The sequence below is a fragment of the Chiloscyllium plagiosum genome, chromosome 30 (assembly GCF_004010195.1).
Source record: "Chiloscyllium plagiosum isolate BGI_BamShark_2017 chromosome 30, ASM401019v2, whole genome shotgun sequence".
In the NCBI taxonomy this organism is placed as follows: domain Eukaryota; kingdom Metazoa; phylum Chordata; class Chondrichthyes; order Orectolobiformes; family Hemiscylliidae; genus Chiloscyllium; species Chiloscyllium plagiosum.
In genome coordinates this window covers 41,519,297-41,544,714 of record NC_057739.1, presented here as the reverse complement: position 1 = coordinate 41,544,714, position 25,418 = coordinate 41,519,297, and the positions used below count along the sequence as shown (strand labels likewise).

Below are 25,418 nucleotides of genomic sequence, written 5' to 3'. Positions count from 1 at the left end.
CATCTTGCAGATAACACACCTGCTGAGCATTCGTGGTGGAGGGAGTGGATGCTTGCGGGTGTGATCCCAATCAAACAGGTTGCTTTGCCCTGAATGATGTTAAGCTTCTTTAGTGTTGGAACTGCATCCATCAGGCAAGTAGGGAGTACTTCATCACAGTCCTGGCTTGCGCCTGGCTTGGACAGGCTTTGGGGACCAGGAGGTGAGTTGCTCACTGCAGTATTCCTAGCCTCTGATCTGCTCCTGTAGTCACTGTGTTTATGTGGCGAGTCCAGCTGAGTTTTTGGTCAATGGTAACTCCCGGGACATTGATGTTGGGAGATTCAGTAATGATAATATGTCACCATGAATGTCAAACAGTAATGATTAGATTATTTCTAATTGGAGATTATTATTGCCTGGTATTTGTGTGATGTGAATGTTACTTGTCACTTTTCTGATCAAGCCTAGATATTGTCTGGGTCTCGCTGCGTTTGGACATGGACTGCATTTGTGAATGGTGCTGAACATTGAGCGATCATCAACGAACTTCTGTATCTGAGGATGAGGGGACAGTCATTGCTGAAGCAGCTGTAATATTTTGCCTTTATCTGCGATTACCTGGTTATTGCTGAGCTTTTTATGTGCAAATTGGCTGTTGCATTTCCTGCATTGCAGTAGGTATTACAGTCCAACAGTTCTTCAGCAGCTGTAAAAATGGTTCATAACATCTATAAATGCAAAGCTTTCTTTTTGGGGCATGGAGGGGTTGAAAATCTGATCCCAACACCTGATGCAACTTCACTTTCTGTTGAATGTTTCCTTTTAGACAGAAATGAAAGCAGCTGGATCAACATCCCCCAGCACTTCATCTGCCTTTGGGACTCCCAACATCAGAAGATTTCACTAAGTAATTTAACCACTAATGGACAATACAGGGAATCCTTTCAACAATTTAATGTAAATATTTGTACTCTGTGGCATCTGATGTGTAATAGATTTAACACAATCTGGTAATTTTGACCAAACCACCCATGTGATCCAATGGAGCTTCAACTGTGATGTATAAAATGTATAGATATTTGTGTAACTAAAGAAAAAAACATGCTTTTTCTCCAGTTCCCAGTAGCAATCAGAAATTGGATGAATTAGCTTTATTGTCACGTACTCAGATGAGTACTGTGGAAGTTAACAAGTCGCTAATTATGGCACCATCTTAGGTACAGAAGTACAGATTCATAGTCAATTTATTTTAGGGAAAAAGAAAGAAAAATAAAGAAATAAGGAGTCAGAATTGCAGAATAAATTAGAAAATAGAGGAATAAAAAGTTTAGGACAATGGTACTTCCAAATTGGTCTCCTTCATCCATTCTTTTCCTGTTCAGTTTTAGGAAGCTCTGGTTTGAATGGATGTGGCGCTGAATATATTGTACTTTACCCACGCTGCTCCACGCAAGTTGAGAAGCAGCCTTTTCAAGCACATAGCCAGAAACACGCGATCCTGAGGAGATGTCTGCCTGAGCCTTCTCCTGTGTTTCAGTGTTCCTCAGTGTCATCACAGCACAGGTTTTGAAGAAGGGTCACTGGATTCAAAACTCCGTTTCTCTCTCAACAAAGTCAGAAGTCACATGACACCAGGTTACAGTCCAACAGGTTTATTTGAAATCATAAGCTTTCAGAGCACCCCTCTGAATTCACTGATGAAGGGGCAGCGCTTCGAAAGCTTGTGATTTCAAATAAACCTGTTGGACTGTAACCTGGTGTCATGTGACTTCTGACTTTGTCCACCCCAGTCCAACAATGGCACCTCCACATTATGGCTACTCTCTCTCTCTACAGATAGAGTCATGGAGAGGCACAGCACGGAAATAGACCCTTTGGTCCAACTAGTCCCTACCGACCAGATATCCTAAACTAACCCAGTCCCATTTGGCTCATATCCCTTTAATCCCTTCCCATTCATGTACCCATCAAATGCTGCCAGACCTCCAGCACCTTGTTTTTATTTCCAAGCGATAAACACTGTAGGAACCCTTGTAAATGTCTGGAAAAGTAGGTGCTTGAGTTATAGTTGATCTGATGCACTTGTGTTAGGAGTGGCTAGCCAAATACAGTCTGAGCATGCAGGGCTGTATCCGAGAGTGGGCGGGGATCAGTCGCTGCCTCTGGATACCTCTCTCCTCTCACATTCAATCGCTTCACGATCTTCAAACGAAATGGATAACCCTGTCTTGACATGTTACATTTTCTACAGCACGCTGCTTGTCCTCAAACTCTATACTCTGGCCATCATCACGGGACAACTCCGGCTGCATAAAAAGGTGATAATCGCAATTATCATAATTGTATTTTAAATACATATAAACACGCTATACTTCCGTTTCGAGCAGGAACCTTTTTCGAAATTGCGAGAGAGCTGATGTTTTGTTACTTAATGTAAAGAGAGTCTAGTTCGATTTGAAGCCGGATTTGTTAAGAATAGAAGAGGGGGGAGTTAGGATAGTTTTGAAACTTCAATATATTATAAAATCGTTGTTTCTGATAACTTCAGGGGAGTTTTAACTCACTGATTATAAATATTTTGGAGGGATTGCGCTTTGGAAACGTAAATCCAGATCGTGTGTAGACTTCAATTGATCAGGAAAATGGGTAGGTTTTTGTAAATTCTTCTTTACGTGGGGGTTGGTGTGGATGGCAACGTTATAAACAACTGCAAGGTAATAACATTTCCTCTGGCTTCGTACAGTTCAGTTTGAAATCGTAAACGCACCGCCTTCAAATTCTTGCCTGAAGTGTATTAATTCTGCCCCGAATAGTTTTAATTCTTTTCTGTCGTCACACACATCTCCCTGTCCTTCAGATCATTTGAAAAGGGCAAACCTAATTGAATGGGAACGATCATTAAATGCATAGAGTCATAGAGATGAACAGCACGGCAACAGACCCTTCGGACCAACCCGTCCATGGCGACCAGATATCCCAATCCCAAACTGGCCCATAATCCTCCAAACCTTCCTATTCATATACCCATCCAGGTGCCTTTTAAATGCTGTAATTGTACCAGCCTCCACCACTTCCTCTGGCAGCTCATTCCATATGCACACCACCCTCTGCGTGAAAAAGTCTCCTTTATATATTTCCCCTCTCACCCTAATCTTATGCCCTCTAGTTCTGGACTCCCCCACCCCAGGGAAAAGACTTTGTCTATTTATCCTATCTATGCCCCTCATGATTTTATAAACCTCTATAAGGTCACCCCTCAGCCTCCGATGCTCCAGGGAAAACAGCCCTAGCCTACTTAACCTCTCCCTATAGCTCAAGTCCTCCAACCCTGGCAACATCCTTGTAAATCTTTTCTGAACCCTTTCAAGTTTCACAACATCCTTCCGATAGGAAGGAGACCAGAATTGCAAGCAATATTCTAACAGTGGCCTCACCAATGTCCCGTACAGCCGCAACATGACCTTCCAATACTCTGACATCATTTGGAGAGCTACCACAGACATGACGGGTTGAATGGCTTCACTCTGCACTGTAATGATTCCTCAGTTTTGTCCCAAGATTGGGAAAACAATAAAGTAATGTGAGGAAAAATGAGGAAGATAAGAACTTCTGGTGAATATTCATTCCCTTGAACCTGTTCTGTCATTCACTGAGCTAATGGCTGTTACTCATCTGAACCCAGAATGTGGGTAAAGAAGACTTGGCAACCTCACTTTACCCAAAGTTTATCTAAAGATTATTTTCTGCATTCTTAGGATGTCCTCGTCAGTCTTTCTTTTCCTATGAAGGGGGCTACAAAATTTACTGTTGAAAAATATGGTGTGACAATTTAAGAGTATAAAGGCAGGAGGCAGAGGAACTTGTGTGTATGTGTGTGTAAGTTATTGAGGGTGGCAGGTCAGATTGAAAGAGCAATTAATAAGCAGACAGTATCTTAGGCTTCATTAACAGGGACATAGTGTACAAGAGCAGGGAGATTAGGTTGACCTTAATTCGGCATCAGCTGTGTGCTTCTGGGTACCATGGTTCACCTCATGGGAAGACATTGGGAGTAGTCAAAGAGATTTATGAGAATGGAGGTGCAGTTATGAAGATAGATTGGAGAACTGTTTACCGTGGATGAGATAATGTTGATAAGAGGGGCGGCATGGCGGCTCAGTGGTTAGCACTGCTGCCTCACAGTGTCAGGGACCCGGGTTTGATTCCAGCCTCGGGCAACTGTCTGTGTGGAGTTTGCACGTTTTCCCCATGTCTGCGTGGGTTTCCTCCGGGTGCTCTGGTTTCCTCCCACAGTCCAAAGATGGGCAGGTCAGGTGAATATGTCATGCTAAAATTGCCCGTAGAGTTAGGTGCATTAGTTAGGGGGAATGGGTCTGGGTGGGTTACTCTTCGGAGGGTTGGTTTGGACTGGTTGGGCTGAAGGGCCTGTTTCCACACTATAGGGAATCTAATCTAATCTAAAATTAATGAAGGGTGTGGACAGAGTGGATAGGGAGAAACTGTTCCCACTCATTAAATGATTGAGAACAAGAAAGCGCAGGTCAAAAGTAATTGGCAGAAGAAGCAAAAATGATATGAGAAAAATCTTGTTTACTGAGCGAACGATTAGGGTCTGGAATGCACCCTCAGAGAATACGGTGGGGGCCGGCTCAACCAAAGCTTTCAAAAAGCAATTTAACGGTCGTTTGAAAAGTGAAGAATGCATAGGGTAAAGAAAGAAGGCTGGAGGATGGTGTAAAGTGAGAGGCTCATTTGGAGAGTAATCACAGACATGATGGGTTGAATGTCCTCACTGTAATGATTCCGCAGTTTTGTCCCATTCCGACTCTTCCCAAAGCTTGGAAAGCAACAAAGATACGTTGAGGAAAAATGAGGAAGATAGGAATCTCTGGTGGATATTTACTCCCTTGAATTTGTTCTGTCATTCGCTGAGCTGATGGCTGATGTTTATTTGAAACGTGTCAAAAAGTGTGGTGCTGGAAAAGCACAGCCGGTCAGTCAGCCTCTGAGGAGCAGAAGAATCGAAGTTTCAGGCATAAGCCATTCATCAGGAAAGATGAACTGTCCATGTGTTTTCGCTTTCACATATCATAATGGCCATCAAGAAATCGATTGAACTCGTCTTTAGTATTATTAACTGAGCTAGCATTTACTGCTTTGTGTAGGAGTACACTTCCCCCTTTTGCACGCTGAAGTGTTTCCTACCTTATGTTCTCAATGTCCTGGTTCTAGTTTTAAAGTCATGTTCTCTTTGATGTCCTCGCCATCGGACAACATCTCTCGATATTCCTGTCAAACTCTTAAAAACAAATTCCATTCAATTAGACCTCAGCCTAAAATGAAGCTAGAAACTCTTAAGATGCATCCACCTGTGTACATCATCACAAGGGGGTAAATATGAGGAGACAGAAAGAGAATAGTCAATGATTGGCTCAGCATATTTCTGAAAGCAATGTTTCACCCTGCACATTAGCAGTTTGAAATGCTCACCACGTAATTCAACCCAGTCTGGCTCCAGTCTGAGGCTGTTTTATCTAAATCTTTAGAACAGAGTTGAACCACATGTTTAAAATTAGGAAAGGATTTTCAACCCTAGACACTATGGGGCAATTTAGCATGGCCAATCTACCCAACCTGCACATCTTTGGATTGTGGGAGGAAACCCACAAACTCCACACAGACAGTCACGTCAGGCTGGAATTGAACCCTGGCACTATGAAGTAGCAGTGCTAACCACAGAGCCACTCTGACAATGGCTAGAATGAAAGAACTTCAGTAAAAAGGTTAAAGATGAAAACAACAATGTGCATGAACATAGCATATTATCATTGTAAACAGGAAGATGGTCAAACAAAATTTGACATCTTGACAAACAGTGAGATGTTAGGAGAGGTGATTAATAGATTAACCAAAGAAATGAATTTTATGAAGCATCTTAAAGGAGGTGAGGGTGAGGGAGTAGATGGATTGATTTGGGGAGAGAATTCCAAAGGTATTTAGGATTTAAGATAGACTGCAAGGGAAAAGATTTGTACATGAGATTATGAGGCTGTGTGATGGATTAATTGGGGTTAATGATTGATGTGGAGGAAACATCAAAATTTAGAATGATGCCTTTCGGCACCAGGGACCTGGGTTCGATTCCACCCTCAGGCAACAGTCGATGTGGAGTTTGCACGTTCCCCTGTGGGTTTTCCCTTCGGTGCTCCAGTTAAGGGGCTGAAAGAAAAAACAATAATATAGTTTAGTTAAACAGGATAGTTGTTGGAAAGGCAGGAAGTCAGCAGAGAGAAGTGAACAAAGCCATTTTTACAATAAAAGCAAAATATTGCAGATGCTGGAAATCTGAAATAAATAAGCAAATACTGGAGAAATTCAGCAGGTCTGCTAGCATCTGCAGAGAGAAACAGAGTTAACATTTCATGTCCAGTGTGACTCTTCGTCAGAACTAGTTCTGGAAGTTCTAAAGAAGAGTCACACTGGACTTGAAACGTTAACTTTGTTTCTCTCTTCACTATGAAATCAAACCTGCTGAGTTATTTAAGTATTTTTACAAAGCTATTTTCACAGAAACTGTGCTTTTGCATTTCATTGAAATGCTGATGCCATAGTTATTTGTCGAGTCTTACTTTGTTCTTAAGTTTTCGACATGGTTTTGCCCATCTGGTTTCACCATCTCCTTTCCTGCAGGCATTTATCAACCCAGAGGATGCATTGAGACATGGTGGGCTGGAGTATCATCGAACGGATCCTGATGTGGAGCGAACTCGGAGGTAATGTAAATATTCTCTAAAGGTCACTCAGATTCATCGAATGCCATTTTGCTGAGAGAGGGGTATCAGCCTGTTCTGCTCTTTGGCAGAGCTATCAACTCATCCCATTCCCCTGCTGCTCCCCATAGCTCTGCAATTTTCTCCCCCCTCTTTGAAGAAGTACTCTGTTTTCTTTGGAAAGCTATAACAGAATGTGTTTTCACTACCCTTTCAGGCATTGCATTCCAGATTACCACTGACTGTGCAAATAAAGCTTTCCTCGTGTTGCTTCTGGATCTGTTGTCAATCACAATTAGGAAGGGGAACATTTATCCTTTGGGCATTGGCTCCAGACTGACAGTGCATATTGGAAAATTCAACTTATCCAGTACATGAATTCCTGTCCGTATAATAAATGGGTGGAGAAAAATAAATAGGTGGGGAAAGAGTTGCATGATCACCCTTATTTATTTACTTCACATCTAAATAGTGACATTGACCTGGGTTTCTCTGCAAATGAAAGTTGACAGCACGTGTGTATAGATGTAAGATTATCTTTCACTGTATTCTAAACAGAAAGTCACCAAAGTCCTACTGTACCACAGAATTTTCAAAGTCAATTTGAAAATCTGAGCAACGTGCATTTTTACTTTATTTTTAATAAGGCTTGTTACTGTTCTATCTCTAGACTAAATAATTTGGGGGTTGGTTAGCTCAGTTGTTTAGACAGCATTATGGGTTCAATTCCTGCACCAACTGAGGTTATCATGAAGGAGTTTCCTCTTCACTCTTGCCCTTGTCTGAGGTGTAGTGATCCTCAGGTTGGCCGGCCCACCACCAATCATCTCTCTCTAATGAGAGAACAACTCTATGGTACAGTAGGACTTTGGTGACTTTAGGAGACAGTGAGGTCTGCAGATACTGGAGATCAGAGTTGAGAGTGTGGTGCTGGAAAAGCACAGCAGGTCAGGTAGCATCCAAGGAGCAGTAAAATCGACATTTTGGGCTGGAGCCCATCAGGAATATTTGGTGACTTTATATCTAGAATATATTGAAAGCTAATCTTACATCTATGTGCTGACAACTTTTATCACCAGAGAATCCCAGGTCAACATTATTTACAGAAATGGCAAGGGAAAGATTGGCGAGATATAATTGGATCTTCCTCCTGGGGAAGGGGCTACAGTATCCCCACGATAAAGGGTGTGATGAACAAAGACGACAGGTCAGTACAGCACAGGAATATGCCCTTTGGTCCACCAAGACTGCGCCAAAATATGATGCCTTTCTAACCCAAAAACCTGTTGCCTCTACACAGTCTGTATCCCTCTATTCCCTGTTTATTCATATATCTGTCAAGATGGCTCTTGAAAGTTGCTAATAAATCCATTTCTATTGGCAGTGCATTCCAGCCACTTCTCACCCTCAATGCAAAAAAACTTGCCTCTCGCATCTTTAAACTTGCCCCTTTTTACCTTAAATCTATGTCCCTCTACTAACTGACATTACCCTGGGCAAAAGACTCTGACTATCCATTCTATCCATACCTCTTATAATTTTGCAGACTTCTATCAGGTTGCCCCTCATCTTTCAATGTTTAAGTGAAAACAAACCAAGTTTGTTCAACCTCTCCTCACAGCTAAACCAGGCAACATCCTGGTAAGCCATTTCTGTACCCTCTCCACATCCTTATTGTAGTGTGGCGACCAGAGCTGTTTACAATATTCCAAATACAGCCTCACCAAAGTTCTATAGTGTTTAGTGTTTCTGCTTACAATTTCCATTAGAAAAGTGGGCATAGAAATTTAGTGAAAAATAGACAAATGAGAATACGATACAACTTTAGAACATGGCCTGAATTATATTTCCCTGTTGTAACCTTATTATTTCTCATCCTCTAACCTCACCTTACCTGTTGACTTTATTTTACTCTGACTCACCATCAGCAAAATAATGTCAGTTTTCCTGACATATAATAATCATTTCTTTTCTGTGTAATCTGTGAACCAAGCTAAATAGGTTTGAACGGATTCCATCCTCATTCCCAATGGTTATGTTCTTAGATTTGAAACAGGCAAAGTTGGCATTGCTGAGCAATTTTGTACATTGATGTCTTCTCAATTATGTTGTTAGAGTTAATTAATGTTCTTGTTGAGATTAAGAGAAACAAGGCATTAATTGTGTTTGTGCAGATATTCTCAGGGGGTTGATGTGACACTAGGGATATTTGGATGAGAGCTGTGAGCCTGAGCGGGTCAATAAACCCCCTCTCTTAAAAAAAGCCATTTCTCTTAGTTTCTACCTGATGAGAGGGCTTGGAGTCTATTAATAGCTGTAAGGCTGGATGATTCTTGGATGATCTCACTTAAGTAGTAAATATAGAAGGGAGGACACAACCTCTCTTCTGAAATTAAACGTTAGGCATTCTAACATAGGTGGAGTCTAAAATGGGATTGTGATCTTGAATTAAAAGGTTAACGGGTGATTTGATTGATGTTTTAAAGATATTCAGGGAATTAATAGGAAAGGCAGAGAAAAGCTATTTCAACTGATGGGGATGTTTGGACTAGGGCCACAGTTTAAAGCTGGAATCAGACCTTCAGAAACATAGTTAGAAGATATTTCGACAAGCAAATATATTTGGAATTCTCATTTACCATAGTGGGATTCAAACCCAGTATCTGGAGTTCTGGGTTGCCAATCCAGTGACAATATCACTTCATGGCCACCTTTTCATTTTTTATTTATTATGTCTATTGTCATTATTATTATTTATTACTACTTCCAGTAACCATTAGATCATTAGAAATTGGAGCAGGAGTAGGCTGTTCAGCCTCTTGAGTCCGTCCACCATTCCTCACATCTGCTTTCCTGCTCTTTCTCCATAATTCTTAATCACGAATCCATCTGCCTCAGCCTTAAATATACTGAAGAACTGTGCTTTCGTAGCAAGGAAGACTCTGAACCCTCTGAGAGAAGAAATTCCTCCTCTTCTCAGCCTTAAATTGGTACCCCTTTATTCTGAGAGTGTGCCCTCTGGTCCTAGACTCACTCTCCCATGAGGGGGAAACATCCTCTCAGCATTTACCCTGTCAAGCCCCTTAAGAATCCAAAATGTTTCAATTAGATCACCTTGCATTCTTCCAAACTCCAGTGAGTAGAGTCCCAACCTGTTTTCCCTTTGCACAATAGACAATCCCTCCGTACAATAAATAAAAGTGGAATATAAGCCTTGAAAGCACAATACCTGACTGCTGATCAGACTTGTCTATATGGATAACTTTGCTTTATCCCAATGAACGTGCAAAAGCATTTGACCAACTGTTGGTTTGCATCAGTTTAATAGCAGAACTGGCTCACTCCAGAAAAATATTTGTTATAGCTGTGTTCCACCAAGAAACCTAAAGCATGTTATTTTGAAAGAAGCGAGTGGTTGATTGAAAGAAATCAGAAAGATTGAAAGAAGGAATGAAGAAACCATATAAAATGTTGGAGGCAAAAGTCCTTAAGGAGAGTTATACCCAAATTGTTGACTACTCCACCTCCTGGTGCTGCCTGACTCGCTGTGTTCCTCCAGCCTCCCGTTTGTCTACATAAAATGTTGGGACTGGGCTACTGGGATTAACTAAATTAGAATTAGAATTAGGTTTACTGTCACGTATACTCAAATTACAAAAGAACAGAAGTGAAGTGAAAAGTGTTCAATATCACCAACACATGGCACCACCTTAGATGCAAAGTAGTTCGCTACAAATCTTAGGTACAAAAATAGAGAAAATAAATAAAACAGTTACACTGCAAAATGGTCCTAAATAAGGTTATCATACAAGTTTAATATAATGCCCTTGTTTCACAATTCAGTTCCTCTAGAGATGAAGTCTCTTTAAGAATGAGACTTTGCTACATACCAAATTGTTGTGTCAAATACTCCTTGGCTGTCCTCATTCTGCACAATTCCAAAGATGGTAAAAATAACGCACTGCCTGTGCTGAAACACAGGAATTAAAATATTAACAATCATTTTGTCAGCCATGCACCAAGAAATAATTTATTCCATCAAAGCTAGACAACAGATCAATTCTTACAGTGCAGAGATGATTGATGTGTACATAACCTTTGGAATTAAACTGACGTCAATAGAGAAACACAACTTCTGATGCCTTTACAGAGGGTGAGGTACAAGAAAACTCAGGGCCAACATTTTTGTTGAGTGAACACATTTGCTTTGTATGTTGATGCAAGTGTTCGTGAATAGACACTGAATATTCCCGATGACAGTTTAGCACAGTCCTCAAGCATCTGTGATGCCTACACCCTCTCCTTTTGAAAACCCTTTGACTGTGCTGAGGAGAGTCAGCTGCTGTGCGGAACTTTAAAGTATGGTGAGAAAGTGTGGATTGGGGCCACAGTAAAGCAGAAATGTTTATGCACATCACAGTACGTCAGTAAAGTTTAATGTTATCGTGCGGTACCATTTCACACATGTGCAGATGACTTAATAATTACTTTATTTGAAGTCATAAAAAACTCTAAATTTACATTTAGGTTATTAAAGTTTTCTAAGAATTAGACTTTCGCTGTTTGCTTTGTACTCATTCACAGCTCAAGTGGCATCTGGTTCAAAAACGTTGTGGCTTCAAATCCCACACCAGAATGCAAGATGCCAGTCGTCAGTAAGCAAGTATGATGCAAATCAGAGTCAACAGCAGTAGGTTCAATTTATGCACCGCCTGAGGCTACCATGAACGACTCTCCTTCTGAGCCTCTCCCCTTGCTTGAGCTGAGGTGACATAAGAAATAGGAGAAGGAGTAGGCCATCAAGGCTGCTCCATCTACAATAAGGTCATGTGGGCTCAGCTCCAACCTTCTCATGATAACCCTTAATTCTTTTACTGTTCAAAAATTGATCTTTGCCTTAAAAACATTCAACGGGAACGCCTCAACTGCTTCACTGAGCAGGGAATTCCCATAGATTCATAATTGTTTGGTGAAAAAGTTCCTTCTCAACTCAGTCCTAAATCTGCTCCCCCTTACTCTGAGGCAATGCCCCCTAGTTCTAGTTTCACCCGCCAGTGGAAACAACCTCCCTGTGTCTATCGTATCTATTCCCTTCATAATTTTATATGTTTCTATAAGATGCTCCCTCATCCCTCAAGTTGGGCCAGCATCAGTTGTCTCTCTCTAATGAGAGAGCAGTCTTATGGTTGGGTATGACTAAGGCAATTTTACCTTTCCTACCAAATGTTAAGAAGGTTACCTCAGATTACAATGGGATCTTGATCAGATGGGCCAATGAGCCGACGAGTGGCAGATGGAGTTCAATTTAGATAAATGTGAGGTGCTGCATTTTGGAAAGGCAAATCAGGGCAGGACTTATACACTTAACGGTAAAGTCCTGGGGAGTGTTGCCTGGAGTGCATGTTCATAGTTCCTTGAAAGTGGAGTCACAGGTGGACAGGATACTGAAGAAAGCAATTAGTGTTCTTCCCTATATTGGTCAGAGTATTGACTATAGAAGTTAGGAGGTTATGTTGTGGCTGTACAGGACATTGGTTAGGCCACTTTTGGGACACTGTGTACAATTCTGGTCTCTGTGCTGTCGGAAGGATGTTGTGAAACTTGAAAGGTTCAGACAAGACGTACAAAGATGCTGCCAGGGTTGGAGGGTTTGAGCTACGGGAAGAGGCTGAATAGGCTGCGGCTGTTCTCTCTGGAGCATCAGAGGCTGAGGGGTGTCTTTATTGAGGTGTATAAAACCCTGAGGGGCATGAATAGGGTAAATCAACAAAGTCTTTACCCTGGGGTAGGGGAGTCCAAAACCAGAGACAATAGATTTCAGGTGAGAGGGGAAAGACTTAAACAGATGGTAGGGGCAACCTTTTCACACAAAGAGTGGTGTATGTATGGAATGAGATGCCAGAGGAAGTGGTGGAGGTTGGTACAATTATAGCATTTAAAAGGCATCTGGATGGATATATGAATAGGAAGGGTTTAGAGGGATATGGGCCAAATACTGGCAAATGGGACGAGATTAATTTAGGATATACGATTGGCATGGACGAGTTGGACCAAAGGGTCTGTTTCCGTGCTGTACATCTTAATGACCACATAACAAAGACAAGCAGAGGTGTTGTCCCAGACCCTGGCCAATATTTACCAATCAACCAACATCATCTAACAGAAGCAGAAAGTGCTGGAAAACCCAGCAGGCCTGGCAGCATCTGTGAAGAGAAAAACAGTATTTGAGTCCGATGATCCTTTATCAGAACAGAACGCAGCTGAGAAATGGTGGTGTTTATGTTGAAGGTGAGAGTGGAGTGTAGGGGCAGAAGGAGTGAGTCAGAGAGATAGCAACAGCACCGAGAGAGAGGGAGAGAGAGTTAGGGAAAAGGAAGTAGACAAAGAGGATGAAGCTACATCCTGATACAAACTGATAATTGCTAAGATACTGGGATGGGATTCTATGCAATTTCCTGTCTTCTATCTGATCACTTGCCAAAATATGGTACCAATAGTTCATTTCCTAAAAGAGTCAAAGTTAGAGAGCAAACTAGAGTCAGAAAGAGAGGGGGAAAAGTCTGAATGAAGAGAATTTAACAATAAAACTCTGTTTCTCTTAGTTCTGAAGAAGACATACCAGACTCATAATGTTTACTCTTCATCTCTCCCTGTAAATACTGCTGGACCTGTTGAGTTTCTCTAGCATTCCCTGACTTTATGTTAGCTTTCCAGCATTCGCAATATTTTGTTTTCAATTGATAGCTATGTGGCACCTTTAACATATTAAGATATCCCAAGGCACCTCACAGGAGCACTGCAAAACAGGAGTTGGTGTTCCTCCCACTGAAGATGGCCCCCCCATGATGTCTATGTTACCAAAATCCATCAGAACATAGATGTGCATGGCATCAGCATGGAAATGTAGGTTTTTAATCAATACTGGAATCAAACATTTTGTGAGAAAAGGCAGCAAAATGGATATGAGAATGATCAAATTAGCCATGATTTCATTGAATGATGGAGCAGACATGATGGGATGAATGGCCTACCTTTGCTGTTACATCTTATGGCCAATACTACAGACTGTATTGTCTGTAGTACCTCACTAAAGCACAGGCCAACCGCCCCACTACCACAGTGCAGAAAGATGATTTCCACAGCATTAGTTATGGGTTAAAAATAAACTAAAAGAGCTGATTGAAATATGCAGAATTAGTCCCCACAATGTCCTCTCACACTGTGTAGAGAGCAGCATTCTGTATTAGACACTGAGGCAAAGATTACATAAATTGCTTCATGCATGGTCTCACCAAACTACACCCAATTGTTGTCAGACTTTATCATTATTCTTGAATTCATACTTGCTTGGAATAATTTGCAACTGGTATCCTGCTTTTCGAATTGTTTCCTGAAATTGCACACTATCTTCCTGCATTCCCTGTACTATACAAATACGTGCATTAGGACCAGAAATAGCCCATTTGATCCTTTAAGTCTGCTCCACCTCTCAATGATAATAGCATAGATCCCTACAGTATGGAAACAGGCCATTCAGCCCATCAAGTACATACTGACCCTGTGAAGATCATCCCACCCAGATCACCACCCTACCCTGTCACCTTGTATTTACCATGGCTAACATAGCCTGCACATCCCTGGACACCATGGGAATTTTGCATGGCCAATCCACTAACCTGCACATCTCTGGACTGTAGGGGAAACCAGAGCACCTGATGGAACCTCACACAGACAGGCAGAGAATGTGCAAATTCCACAAGGACAGTCACCCATGGCTGTAATCAAAGCCGGGTCCCTGGCGCTGTGAGGCAGCAGTGCTAACCACTGTGCCACCATGCTGCCCTAACGGTTGATTGTCCAAAGAGGGGTCAAATTGGACTTGAAATGTTAGCTCTCTTTCACTCTTCACAAATGCTGCTGAACTACTGTATTTCTCCAGCATCCATAGAACTTTAATCCATCCAAATTCTACATTCTTGTCTATTCCCCTTGCCTAATGAAAATGTGTTGACCTAGTTAAAAATATTCAGTGATATCGCCTCCTTTGCCTGCTAAGGCAGAACTGTCTAAAGTCTCTGATAGAGAAAAATACAATCCTAAAGATGTGACCCTCTTTTTAAAACCATGCCCCGCCATTCTTGACTCACCCATAAGTATGTGAACAGATGAGCAGTGCTTGATACCTTCATGACAGGTAGCTGCAGATCCTGATGGAACACTGCAATAATGTGTTTCTGTCGGAGCATGTTAACTCAGATCTTTGAGCGTAGGAGTTGGGACGTCATGTTAAGATTGTACAGGACATTGGTGAAGCCTCTTTGGAAGGATATTATTAAGATGAAGGGGGTTCAGAAGAGATGTTGTCCAGAATGGAGGGTTTGAGCTACAAGGAGAGGGTGGATAGGCTGGGACTTTTTTTTTCACTGGAGAAGGTTGAGGGCTGACTTTACAGAGGTTTATAAAATCAAGAGGGTCATAGATAAGGTGAATGGCAGGTGCCTTTTCCCTAGGGTGGACGATTTCCAGATGAGCGGTATATTTTTAAGGGGTGAGAGGAGAAAGATTTAAATAGATGTGAGGGGCAATTTTTTGTATGCAGAGAGTGGTTCGCGTGTGGAATGAACTTCCAGAGGACGTGGTGCACAGGGGTTTGAAAGACATTTGGATAAGTTCATGAATAAGAAATGTTTGGAGGAGTATGGGCCAAGCACAGGCAGGTGGGACTAGTTTAGTTTGGGATTATGTTCAGTATGACTGGTTGGACCGAAGAGTCAGTTTCCATGCTCTGTGTCTCTGTCACTTAGTGATGACGTTGCCAATAAGTGCAGCCACAAAGCAAAGTTTGACAACGAGTTAGTGATGTAAGGACAGGTGACCTAAAAATTGGTTCAATGACGGTGGGGTTTTAAGGAGTGTGGCGAGGCAGGGAGGTGTCGGCAGGGAATTCTAGAACTTGGGGCTGAGAGGCGTCAAGAGATGTGGCCAACTAATGATGGAGTGATTCAACTTGAGGATGCTCAAGATTTTAGAAGCAGAGGAGTGGAGAGGATTGTGGGTTGGAGGAGGTTATAGACTTAAAGAGGTATGAGACCAGGGAGGAATTTGAAAACAAGGATGGTAATCTTCTGAGGAAGAGTCATACTGGACTCAAAGTGTTAATGCTGTTTCTCTCTCCACAGATGCTGCTAGACCTGCTGAGTTTCTCCAGCATTTTTTGTGTTTACATGAATCTTTAAAATCAGTTTTGAAAATTGAGAAGGCCATTCAGCCCATGTTATCTGCAAAAGGCACCTTAGACGCAGAGGTGGCTCTCTTATTAGAGACCGACAGCTAGCAGTGAACTTAACCGAAGAGTTAACATGCCTCAGGCGAGGGGTAAGTTCGGAGAAGGCAGGACCTTTTGTCGTGACTTTGGCTGGTTCAGGAATTGAACCTGCTCAGTTAGCATCACATTGCAAATTAGCCATCCAGCTAATTGAGCCCAATGCTAACACGGCATTTAGCCTTTGAAGACAGGAATGTAATGTTTATACAAAACCAATTAAAGCCATTATCAAAAGGTTCATGTGGCCAATACTGACTATTACTGACAGAGGAGTTGTGAGGAGAACATTTTCTCACATTCTCAGATAGAGAAAGTGGGCCCAGAGGGGAGGGAATTGAAAAGTTAAATGAAAAGACAGTGAATAGAGAGGGCCTTTAACATCCTAAAGTTGGCTTTAAACAAACTTGACATGATTTATTGAAGCTTGATGGCAACAAGTGGTATGCATAAGCCCACAGCCTGTAGCAGTTCACAAAGGCAGCTCACCACTTGCTTCTCACAAGAGCCTAGGGATTGGAATATGCCCAGCCAGCAACACCCACATCCCATAAAATAACATTACAGCATTGCCTGCTCTAGATGTAAAAACTGCTGCTTATTCATTCTTTGAGGATAAGTATATAACCTCTCAATTCTGGTATTGTTCCAGTATATCTTTTACTGTAATCAGTGCCTCTATATTTTTCTCCAAATTTGGAAATGAGAAATATTTGCAGTAAGGCTGGTTTAAGAGTAGTTTAACCAAAATTGTTTACAAAGCTTTTCACTTTTTGATTCAATATAACTAGAAATGAATGTCAGTGTTTTACTAAACAAGCCACTTGATTTTTTAAAATAAAAACAATTGACTTGTGGTGGCATTTACTCAACTATTTCCTACCTCTGGTCTCACTAATGAAGGAAATAATGTGCAGTGAAATTCCTGGCACTGTATGGAGACTAGAGCTAATGAAGAACACATGTTGATTCAGAAGAAAAAACAGGAAAAGCATTTCCTTGTTGTCATGCCAACATAAGAAAAGACCTTCAGGACTGTTGGATCTGTGAAGCATTGTTTTTCATTGTTCTTTCTTGTTTCTAATGTAGTGTATTTTCTAAGACAAAAAAAAAGGGACAGGTTGTTCTGCTATAATGCGACAATTATAGAATCATAGAGATGTACAGAACAGAAACAGACCCTTCAGTCCAACTTTCTATGCTGACCAGATATCCCAACCCAATCTAATCCCACCTGCCAGCACCTGGCCCACATCCCTCCAAACCCTTCCTATTCATATACCCATCCAGATGCCTTTTAAGTGTGGCAATTGTACTAGCCTCCACCACTTCCTCTGGCAGCTCATTCCATACACGTACCACCCTCTGTGTGAAAAAGTTGCCCCTTAGGTCTTTTTAAAACCTNNGATCCTCCAACCCTGGCAACATCCTTGTAAATCTTTTCTGAACCCTTTCAAGTTTCACAACATCTTTCCGATAGGAAGGAGACCAGAATTGCACACAGTGTTCCAAAAGTGGCCCAACCAAAGTCCTGTACAGCCACAACATGACCTCCCAACTCCTTGTACTCAATACTGTGACAGCTGCATTCCTCTGCAACCTCGCGCTATGGGAAACCACAATAGAAAATTGCTTTGTAGAAGATCCCTAATAGAAAATCATTATACCCATTCAGTAGAAAGTTCATGTTATCCAAACAATGCCCACGATTCATCAATCGCGTAATAGCTGTTTCGTGCTGACGAAATGAGTGTTATAGCAGACTTCTGTTTCTAAACCACCTTTCTCCATGTCAGTATATCCAAAAACCCGTTTCAGAAGAACCCGATTAGCTGTGATGTAGCGAAGAATGACAGACATAGGCATCACAGTGGGCAGCACAGTGGCTCAGTGGTTAGTACTGCAGCCTCACAGCACCAGGGACCCGGTTCGATTCCTGCCTCGGGAATGTGTGGAGTTTACACATTCTCCCCATGTCTGCGTGGGTTTCCTCCCACAATCCAAAGATGTGCAGGTTAGGTGAATTGGCCATGCTAAATTGCCCATAGTGTTAGGTGCATTAGTAAACACAGGGTAGGGGAATGGGTCTGGGTGGGTTACTCTTTGGAGGGTTGGTGTGGACATGTTGGACCAAAGAGCCTGTTTCCATACTGTAGGTAATCTAATCATTACTGATTGGGCCAGCATTAAATGCCTTTGAAAGGATGATGGCGAGCTGCCTTCTTCAACTGCTGCAGACTATCTGCTACAGGTACATGTTCAGAGCCGTTAGGGAGGGAATTCCAGGATTTTGACTGAGTAACAGCGAGTGAATGGTGATATGTTTCCAAGTCAGGATGTCGAGTGGCTTGGAGGGGATATTGCAGGGGATTGTTAGGGTATGAAATACACTGCTTGGAAGTGACTTGGTAGAGGTGTACAAGATGATTAGGGGTTTAGATAGGGTTGACCGTGAGAACCTTTTTCCACATATGGGGTCAGCTATTACGAGGGGACATAGCTTTAAATTAAGGAGTGGTAGGTATAGGACAGATGTTAGGGGTAGGTTCTTTACTCAGCGAGTCGTGAGTTCATGGAATTCCCTGCCAGTAGCAGTCGCAACATCGAGGGCCAAAGGGCCTGTACTGCGCTGTATTCTTCAATGTTCTATGTTCTATGTTATGTAGGCAGGCTCTGCTGAGGCATTCAAAGGGACCTTGGATGGTGGTTCTATTTAAACAAATATGTAGTGCCATAGGGAAAATAAGTTAAAATACTCAGACAGCTTCTGCAGTCAAGATGACCTCTTTTGACACCTTAACGATTCTGTGATTCTGATGGTGGTCCCTTGAATCTGTTGCTTTTGTTGTTTTAGATGGAATTGGTCATGGGTTTGGAAGGTGCTGTCTAAGGAGCTTTGATGAATATCTACAGTGCAACTTGTAGGTAGTACATACTGCTGCTACTGAGCATCAGTGGTGGAGGGAGTGGATGTTTATGATTTGATGCCAATTAAGCGGGCTGTTTTGTCCTGGATGGTGGGAAGCCTTTTTGAGTTGAAGCTGTGTCCATCCAGGCAAGTGGGGAGTATTCCATCACATTCCTGACTAGTGACTTGTAGATGGTAGACAGGCTTTGGAGAGCCAAGAGGAAGGTTAATTGCTGCAGGATTCCTGGAGTCTGACCTGCATGTTGTAGCCACAGTATTTAAGATCAGTACAGTTCAACTTCTGGTCAATGTTAACCCCCCCCCTCCCCAGAATGTTGAGGATACAGTGATAGTAATGGCATAGAATGTCAAAATGTGATGGTAAGATTTTATCTAGTTAGAGATGGGCGTGAGCCTGCACTTGTGTGGACAAGTGTTACTTGTGACTTATCACCTTGGCTTCGATTTTGTCCAGGGCTTCTTGTATACAGATATGGGCTGCTTCAGTGTCTGAGGAATCACAAATCATGCTAAACACTGTTCAATATTAGCTAACAGCCCCACTTCTGACCTTGCATTGGAGGGAAGGTCATTGCACACAATTTGCACATATACAGCTTTCACAAACACTAATGATATAAGTGACAAGTTCATCAAGAGTTCATTATCTTTGAAACACTGCCATGGGTTCTTTTCCATCCACTTGAGATGACAAACTAATGGCCTTGTTTAATGTATCATTTGAGCGGCAGGACCTCTGACAGTGCAGTACTTCCCTCAGCACTGCACTGGCAAAGTCAATTGTCCATCAGGACACAGGCCAGTCAGTGAGACACAAAACCAAGAGCCCTTCCTTTGTGAATAGAGTCCTACAGCTCCTTCCGTTCAGTATTGCAGTGTTAGCTCAGTTTGCTGAATAGATGGTTTGCTATGCAGAATGATGCCAACAGTGTGAACTCAATTCCTGCGCTGGCTGAAGTTACCATGAAGGACTTGCCTTTTCAACCACCTCCCATTGCTTGAGGTATGGTGACCCTCAGGTTAAATCACCAGCACTCATCTCTCTCTAGGAGTTTGGTAAGGCTTTGGTTGGGGGTGATGGGGTCAGATCTACAGTAACAAAATCTCTGACTGGATTGCAGAGTTGTAGCCCTTTCAAGACAGTTCCCAACACCAGAAAATTATCCATCAGTGATTTAAATGTCTGGAATACTTATTGTGTTGTCAATGCATCAAGTCTTCCGAGGGATTCTAAAATGCATCTTTAGGGGTACATTCGATCTCCAACAATCCGGAGACCAGAGAATCTGGCTGATGAGTTCCGACCTTCTCGCTCCACAGACGCTGTCTAACCTCCTGATTCAGTGCAACTATTTCTGTTTCAGATTTCCACCATCCCTTGTATTTCACTTTTCTTATAGAATAAAATAATCAAGGGCAAAGGTTACTGACTGAAATTGTAGTTAGAACAGCTGCGAGTAGAAAGCTGAAACTATGCCAACAATTATTGATCAAGTGAATTCTTGCTTGTCCATAGATCACTGGCCATTATTTCTGCTGAAAGCAAATACACAATCAATTTTCTCATGCCTGAGATTCCTGCCGTATGTTGGTCGATTAAAGGGACTTTACTCTGTAAATCTAACACTCCCAATAAGCTCAAAGCTAGGTTCAGAGAAAGCTCGTGTCAAAGTCCTATTCCAATCTGCACTCCTCAGCTTGTGAATTTATCCTTGAACCCGTGCTTTTTCCGATTTGGGAGTGATAGTCATTTCAGCAGATGGCAATGCAATGAAGAAGTACTCTGTTTGAGCGCTCTCCAGAAACTTATCAGCACTCAAACAGATGGCATCCTTCTGTGCTGTAACTTTTCTATGTTCCAATCAATATGGGAATCTTCAGGGTGGTATGGTGGTTCAGTGGTTAGCGCTGCTGCCTCACAGTGCCAGGGACTTGGGTTCAATTCCAGCCTCGGGTGATTGTCTGTGTGGGTTTCCTCCAGGTGCTCTGGTTTCCTTCCACAGTCCAAAGATGTGCAGATCAGGTGAATTGGCCATGCTAAATTGCCCACAGTGTTCAGGGATGCATAGGTTAGGTGCATTAGTCAAGGGTAAATATAGGGTAGGGGAATGGGTCTGGGTGGGTTAGTCTTCGGAGGGTCAATGTGGACTTGTTGGGCTGAAGGGCCTGTTTCCACACTGTAGGGATTCTATGAAAATTCTAGGAATGCTCAGCAGAACAGGCAACATCTGTTAAGAGAGTTGATGTTTCATGTTTTCTTTTAAATCATTCAATGGATCTGAGTATCAATGGCTGAGCCAATATTTATTACCCATTCCTAATTGCCCAGAGAAGGCGAGTGATTGAACCAATGCAGTCGACAGAACAAACTTAGTTATCCGAACATCAATTATCCAAATTTCGGATTATCCAAACAAGATCTCAAGGTTCCGGAAATGCTTTCTTTGTTTACGATCAGATCAGTTATCTGAACAATCAGTTATCTGAACAGAATACTCCCTGCCAGTCTCAAACAGATAGTAGAGGTTGTTCTGTATGTGGTGTAGGGACATCCACAGTGCTGTCAAGAAAGGAATTCCAGGATTTTGACCCAGTTAGAGTGAAATAACAGTGATTTTATTTCCAAGTCAGAATGGAGGGGAACCTGTAGGTGGCAATGCTCCCATGCATCTGCTGCCCTCATCTTTCTGGATGGTAGAAGTCGTGAGTTTGCAAGCCACTGTCAAAGGAGTCTTGGTGAGTTGCTGAAGTGCATCTTGTAGATGGTACACACCTCTGCCACTGTATGGAGGTGGTGGACAGAGTGAATGTTGAAGGTGGGTGCCAATCATACCAGCTGCTTTGTGCTGGATGTCATTGAACTCCATAAGGTTGGTGACTCTTTGTCAAAGGAAGGGAAGGAAAGGATGGGAGGGAAGGAACAAAAGAGATGGAATAGCGATTGCAGAGTGCAGGTAAATGGGGAGTAGAGAGCAAAGTGCAAAAAGGAAGTTTGTGTTTAGTTAGAAAGCAAGAGTTATTAAATGTCAAAAGGGTTGCGGCAAACATGGGACAAGTGAAGAAATGAAAGAGGATCTAAAATGTGTAAATCGCAATAGCAAGATCAGTAATAGCCTGTGCTGCATGAGATAAATGGGACCAGTGACACTTTGAGACCACTGTTAGGACTCAGACTGTGAAACTGGGAGCTGGTTAGCTCAGTTGGCTGGATGGGTGGGTTTGCCATCTAGAGTGACATTAAGGCATGGGCTCCGTTCCCACACCAGCTGAGGTTACAATGAAGGATTCTCATTCTTGATCTTTCCCCTTGTCTGAGGTGTGGTGACCCTCAGGTTAGACCACCACCAGTTACCTCTCTCTCTCTCTCTAATGGCCTATTAAGATCATGGTACCTTTACCAGGAATGCATTTTATGAGTCTGTGGTAATTTGTTTATCAACGAACATAGCAGATCTTCTTTAGCCAAAAAGTCTTCTTGACCTGAAGCATCTGGAAATGAGGCAAGCACAGTAGGTGGCTTATTAATCAATGTAGGACTTTGGTTCGGCCACCTTTAGAATATCGCGTTTCGTTCTGGTCACCACATTACCAAAAGGATGTGGATGCTTTGGAGAGGGTGCAAAGGAGGTTCACCAGGATGTTGCCTGGTATGGAGGGTGCTAGGTAGGAAGACAGGTTGAGTAGATTAGGATTATTTTCATTAGAAAGACAAAGGTTGAAGGGGGACCTGATTGAGGTTTACAAAATCATGAGAGGTATAGATAGGGTGGATAGCAAGAAGCTTTTTCCCAGAGTGGGGGACTCAATTATTAGGGGTCACGAGTTCAAGGTGAGAGGGGAAATGTTTAAGGGAGAAAAGCATGGAATGTTCTTTACACAGAGGGTGGTGAGTACCTGGAACGCGGAGATGGTGGAGGCAAGCACAATAGTGTAATTTTAGATGAATCCGGACAGATACATGAATGGGCAGGGAGCAAAGGATACAGATCCTTAGAAAATAGGTGACATATTTAGATAGACGATCTGGATCAGTGCAGGCTTGGAAAGCTGAAGGGCCTGTTCCTGTGTTGTAATTTTCTTTGTTCTTTGCAGCCATAGTTTAATATGTATTGAATGAGTAACCAGTTCATTTTGATTCCCCCCGTCCCCCTCCACAGAGCCCATCGCAATGCCATGGAGAACATCTTTCCTTTCCTGTTCCTCGGTGCTATCTACTCGTTGATGGAACCCAACCTCTTGATTGCCCACGTCCATTTCCTGGTCTTCTTTGTGGCACGTGTGGTCCATAGTGTGGCTTATCTCTTTGCTCTTAAAGCACCAACACGCTCACTGGCGTACATCATTGCACAGGTTCCCTGTGTGTCCATCGCCATACAGATCCTTTCTCACATCGTAATCGGTTGGTAAAGGCAATTTATACCACAAACCCAGTCAGAGACGCAATGGAAATATTGACTGCTGGGATCAGTTGATTCCAGACGTGAACAGTCTACTGTCAGGATTGAACTGTTATTGGATTGAGTTGAAATCCATCAGACGTTGCCAGCATCGTATCTGCTGTACTGATTGACTTTTCCGGGATCAAAGTTCTGCTCCTGTGCTATCAATTCATGCAAACAAACATGCAAACACTTCAATTTCAGCTCATCAATTTTAAAGAAATTGCTGAAAATGGTGACTGGGAGCCAGATTTATAATTCTCTCCAAAACCATCCCCCTCCAAAACAACAAAACCATTTAAAATTTTGTTTTGATCTAAGCCTAAAGATGGAGACCTGATTTCCAAAATGGCTGCCCCACAAAGCATGTTAAATAAAAGGGTATTGTTAATACAATGCAGATTGTCCAGACAAAGTTTAAAACATCCAATAGCTGAAGTTTTAGTGATTCGTCACTGTAGCACATAACCATAGAGTCATAGAGTCCCACAGCATGGAGACAGACTCTTTAGCTCAAACTGGTCCATGCCGACCAAAAGGTCCATCCATACTAACCCCATTCGCCTGCACTTGGCCAATATCCTTCCAAACCTTTCCTATTCATGTACTTGTCCAAATAACCACTTTGAAAATATTTTAAAAGGGGCTTTCAAAGCCTATTCCGTTATAAATTTATATGGTCACAGACTATGCATTCAAGAGTAATTCCTCCTAGTGGAAATACCTTTGGGTGATAATTTCCCTTTCACCCAATGCCCCCAACATCCGTCACACCAGCCTACACCCGGCAAGGAGCAGTCTGCCCAATTTTCAAACAGTTGAACTTGGTGGAATGAACTCTGGACTGAATATGGTATCGGGCCATCCCTCCTATGAGAGGACATGGTGTCACTAGCTGAACTAGCGCCCTTGGTGGAGGTGGGTAAATCAGGACACAGTGATTGAGGCCCAGGGTTTTAGGAGCCCGAGGTGAATTATGAGCTGTACCTTTTACCACCTCTGCTTCACACACACATACACATGCGCGCATGTGCACATTTAAGATAGAGAAAAGTTTTAAGTACAGAATAAACTGTTACCTTTGTTCATTTAAAATGCCAAATAAATAATGTACAGCCTTGTGCCACAGGTAACACCTAGTTCACCCTTTATGTTTGGAGAGGCCCTGCATCAGGTAGGGAATCTAATATCAACCACTTTAAATGATGAACAATGTAACAAATCATCAAATAATTCACTGTATAAAAATGCTCCAAACCACATTCCCAACTCCATCTCCTCCCCTCATCCACACACAAACACTTAGTGCGCTATATCATCATAATAGCTGACATCATCCATGTTTTGCACAGACTCATGCTTCTCAGCTCATTTGGACCCTTAATTGCCCATACACAGTAGTGTTTTAATAAAGAGTTCTTCCATTGAACTTAGATTAGATTCTGTACAGTGTGGAAACAGGCTCATCATCTCAACAAGTCCACACCGACCCTCCGAAGAGTAACCCACCCAGACTTGTTTCCTGACATTTACCCCTGACTAATGCACATAACACTATGGGCAATTTTGCATGGCCAATTCGCCTGACCTGCATATCCTTGGATTGTGGGAGGAAACCGGAGCACCCAGAGGAAACCCACGCAGACACGGGGAGAATGTGCAAACTCCACACAGATAGTCGCCCGAAACAGGAATCAAACCCAGTCCCTAGCGCTATGAGGCAACAGTGCTAACCACTGAGCCACCGTGCCGCCCTTATTGCAGGTCAACTTATTAATCTAACGTGAGCATAAATTTTGCTATCAATTAGAAGCTGCACATTAAAACTCAATGTCGTGACAACTTTAGAAATTGTGCTAAAGGCCAAATCATATCAATACATGAACAAAGAATTAATGTGGGCCACTCAGCCCTTTGAGCTTGCTCCCCCATTCAATAAGATCATGGATGATCTGGTCTTAACCTCAACTCCACGT

At 42.4% G+C, this 25,418-nt stretch overlaps 1 protein-coding gene across 1 annotated transcript; it reads left to right on the top strand.

Moving 5' to 3' along the window:
- Window positions 1-1,999: 1,999 nt before the first annotated feature.
- ptges (prostaglandin E synthase) lies at window positions 2,000-24,945 on the top strand. The gene is made up of 3 exons (XM_043720514.1): window positions 2,000-2,300; window positions 6,673-6,755; window positions 23,161-24,945. Exons 1-3 carry the CDS (start codon window positions 2,196-2,198, stop codon window positions 23,408-23,410), a joined length of 438 nt encoding a protein of 145 aa, XP_043576449.1. The 5' UTR covers window positions 2,000-2,195; the 3' UTR covers window positions 23,411-24,945.
- Window positions 24,946-25,418: the final 473 nt, after the last annotated feature.

What these genes read in the sequence shown, in the direction of transcription:
- ptges (XM_043720514.1), top strand. Translation starts at nt 2,196, where the DNA reads ATGGATAACCCTGTCTTGACATGTTACATTTTCTACAGCACGCTGCTT. An exon ending in AACTCCGGCTGCATAAAAAG is followed by an intron (nt 2,301 to 6,672) that starts GTGATAATCGCA and finishes CCTTTCCTGCAG; the next exon opens with GCATTTATCAACCCAGAGGA. An exon ending in GATGTGGAGCGAACTCGGAG is followed by an intron (nt 6,756 to 23,160) that starts GTAATGTAAATA and finishes CCCCCTCCACAG; the next exon opens with AGCCCATCGCAATGCCATGG.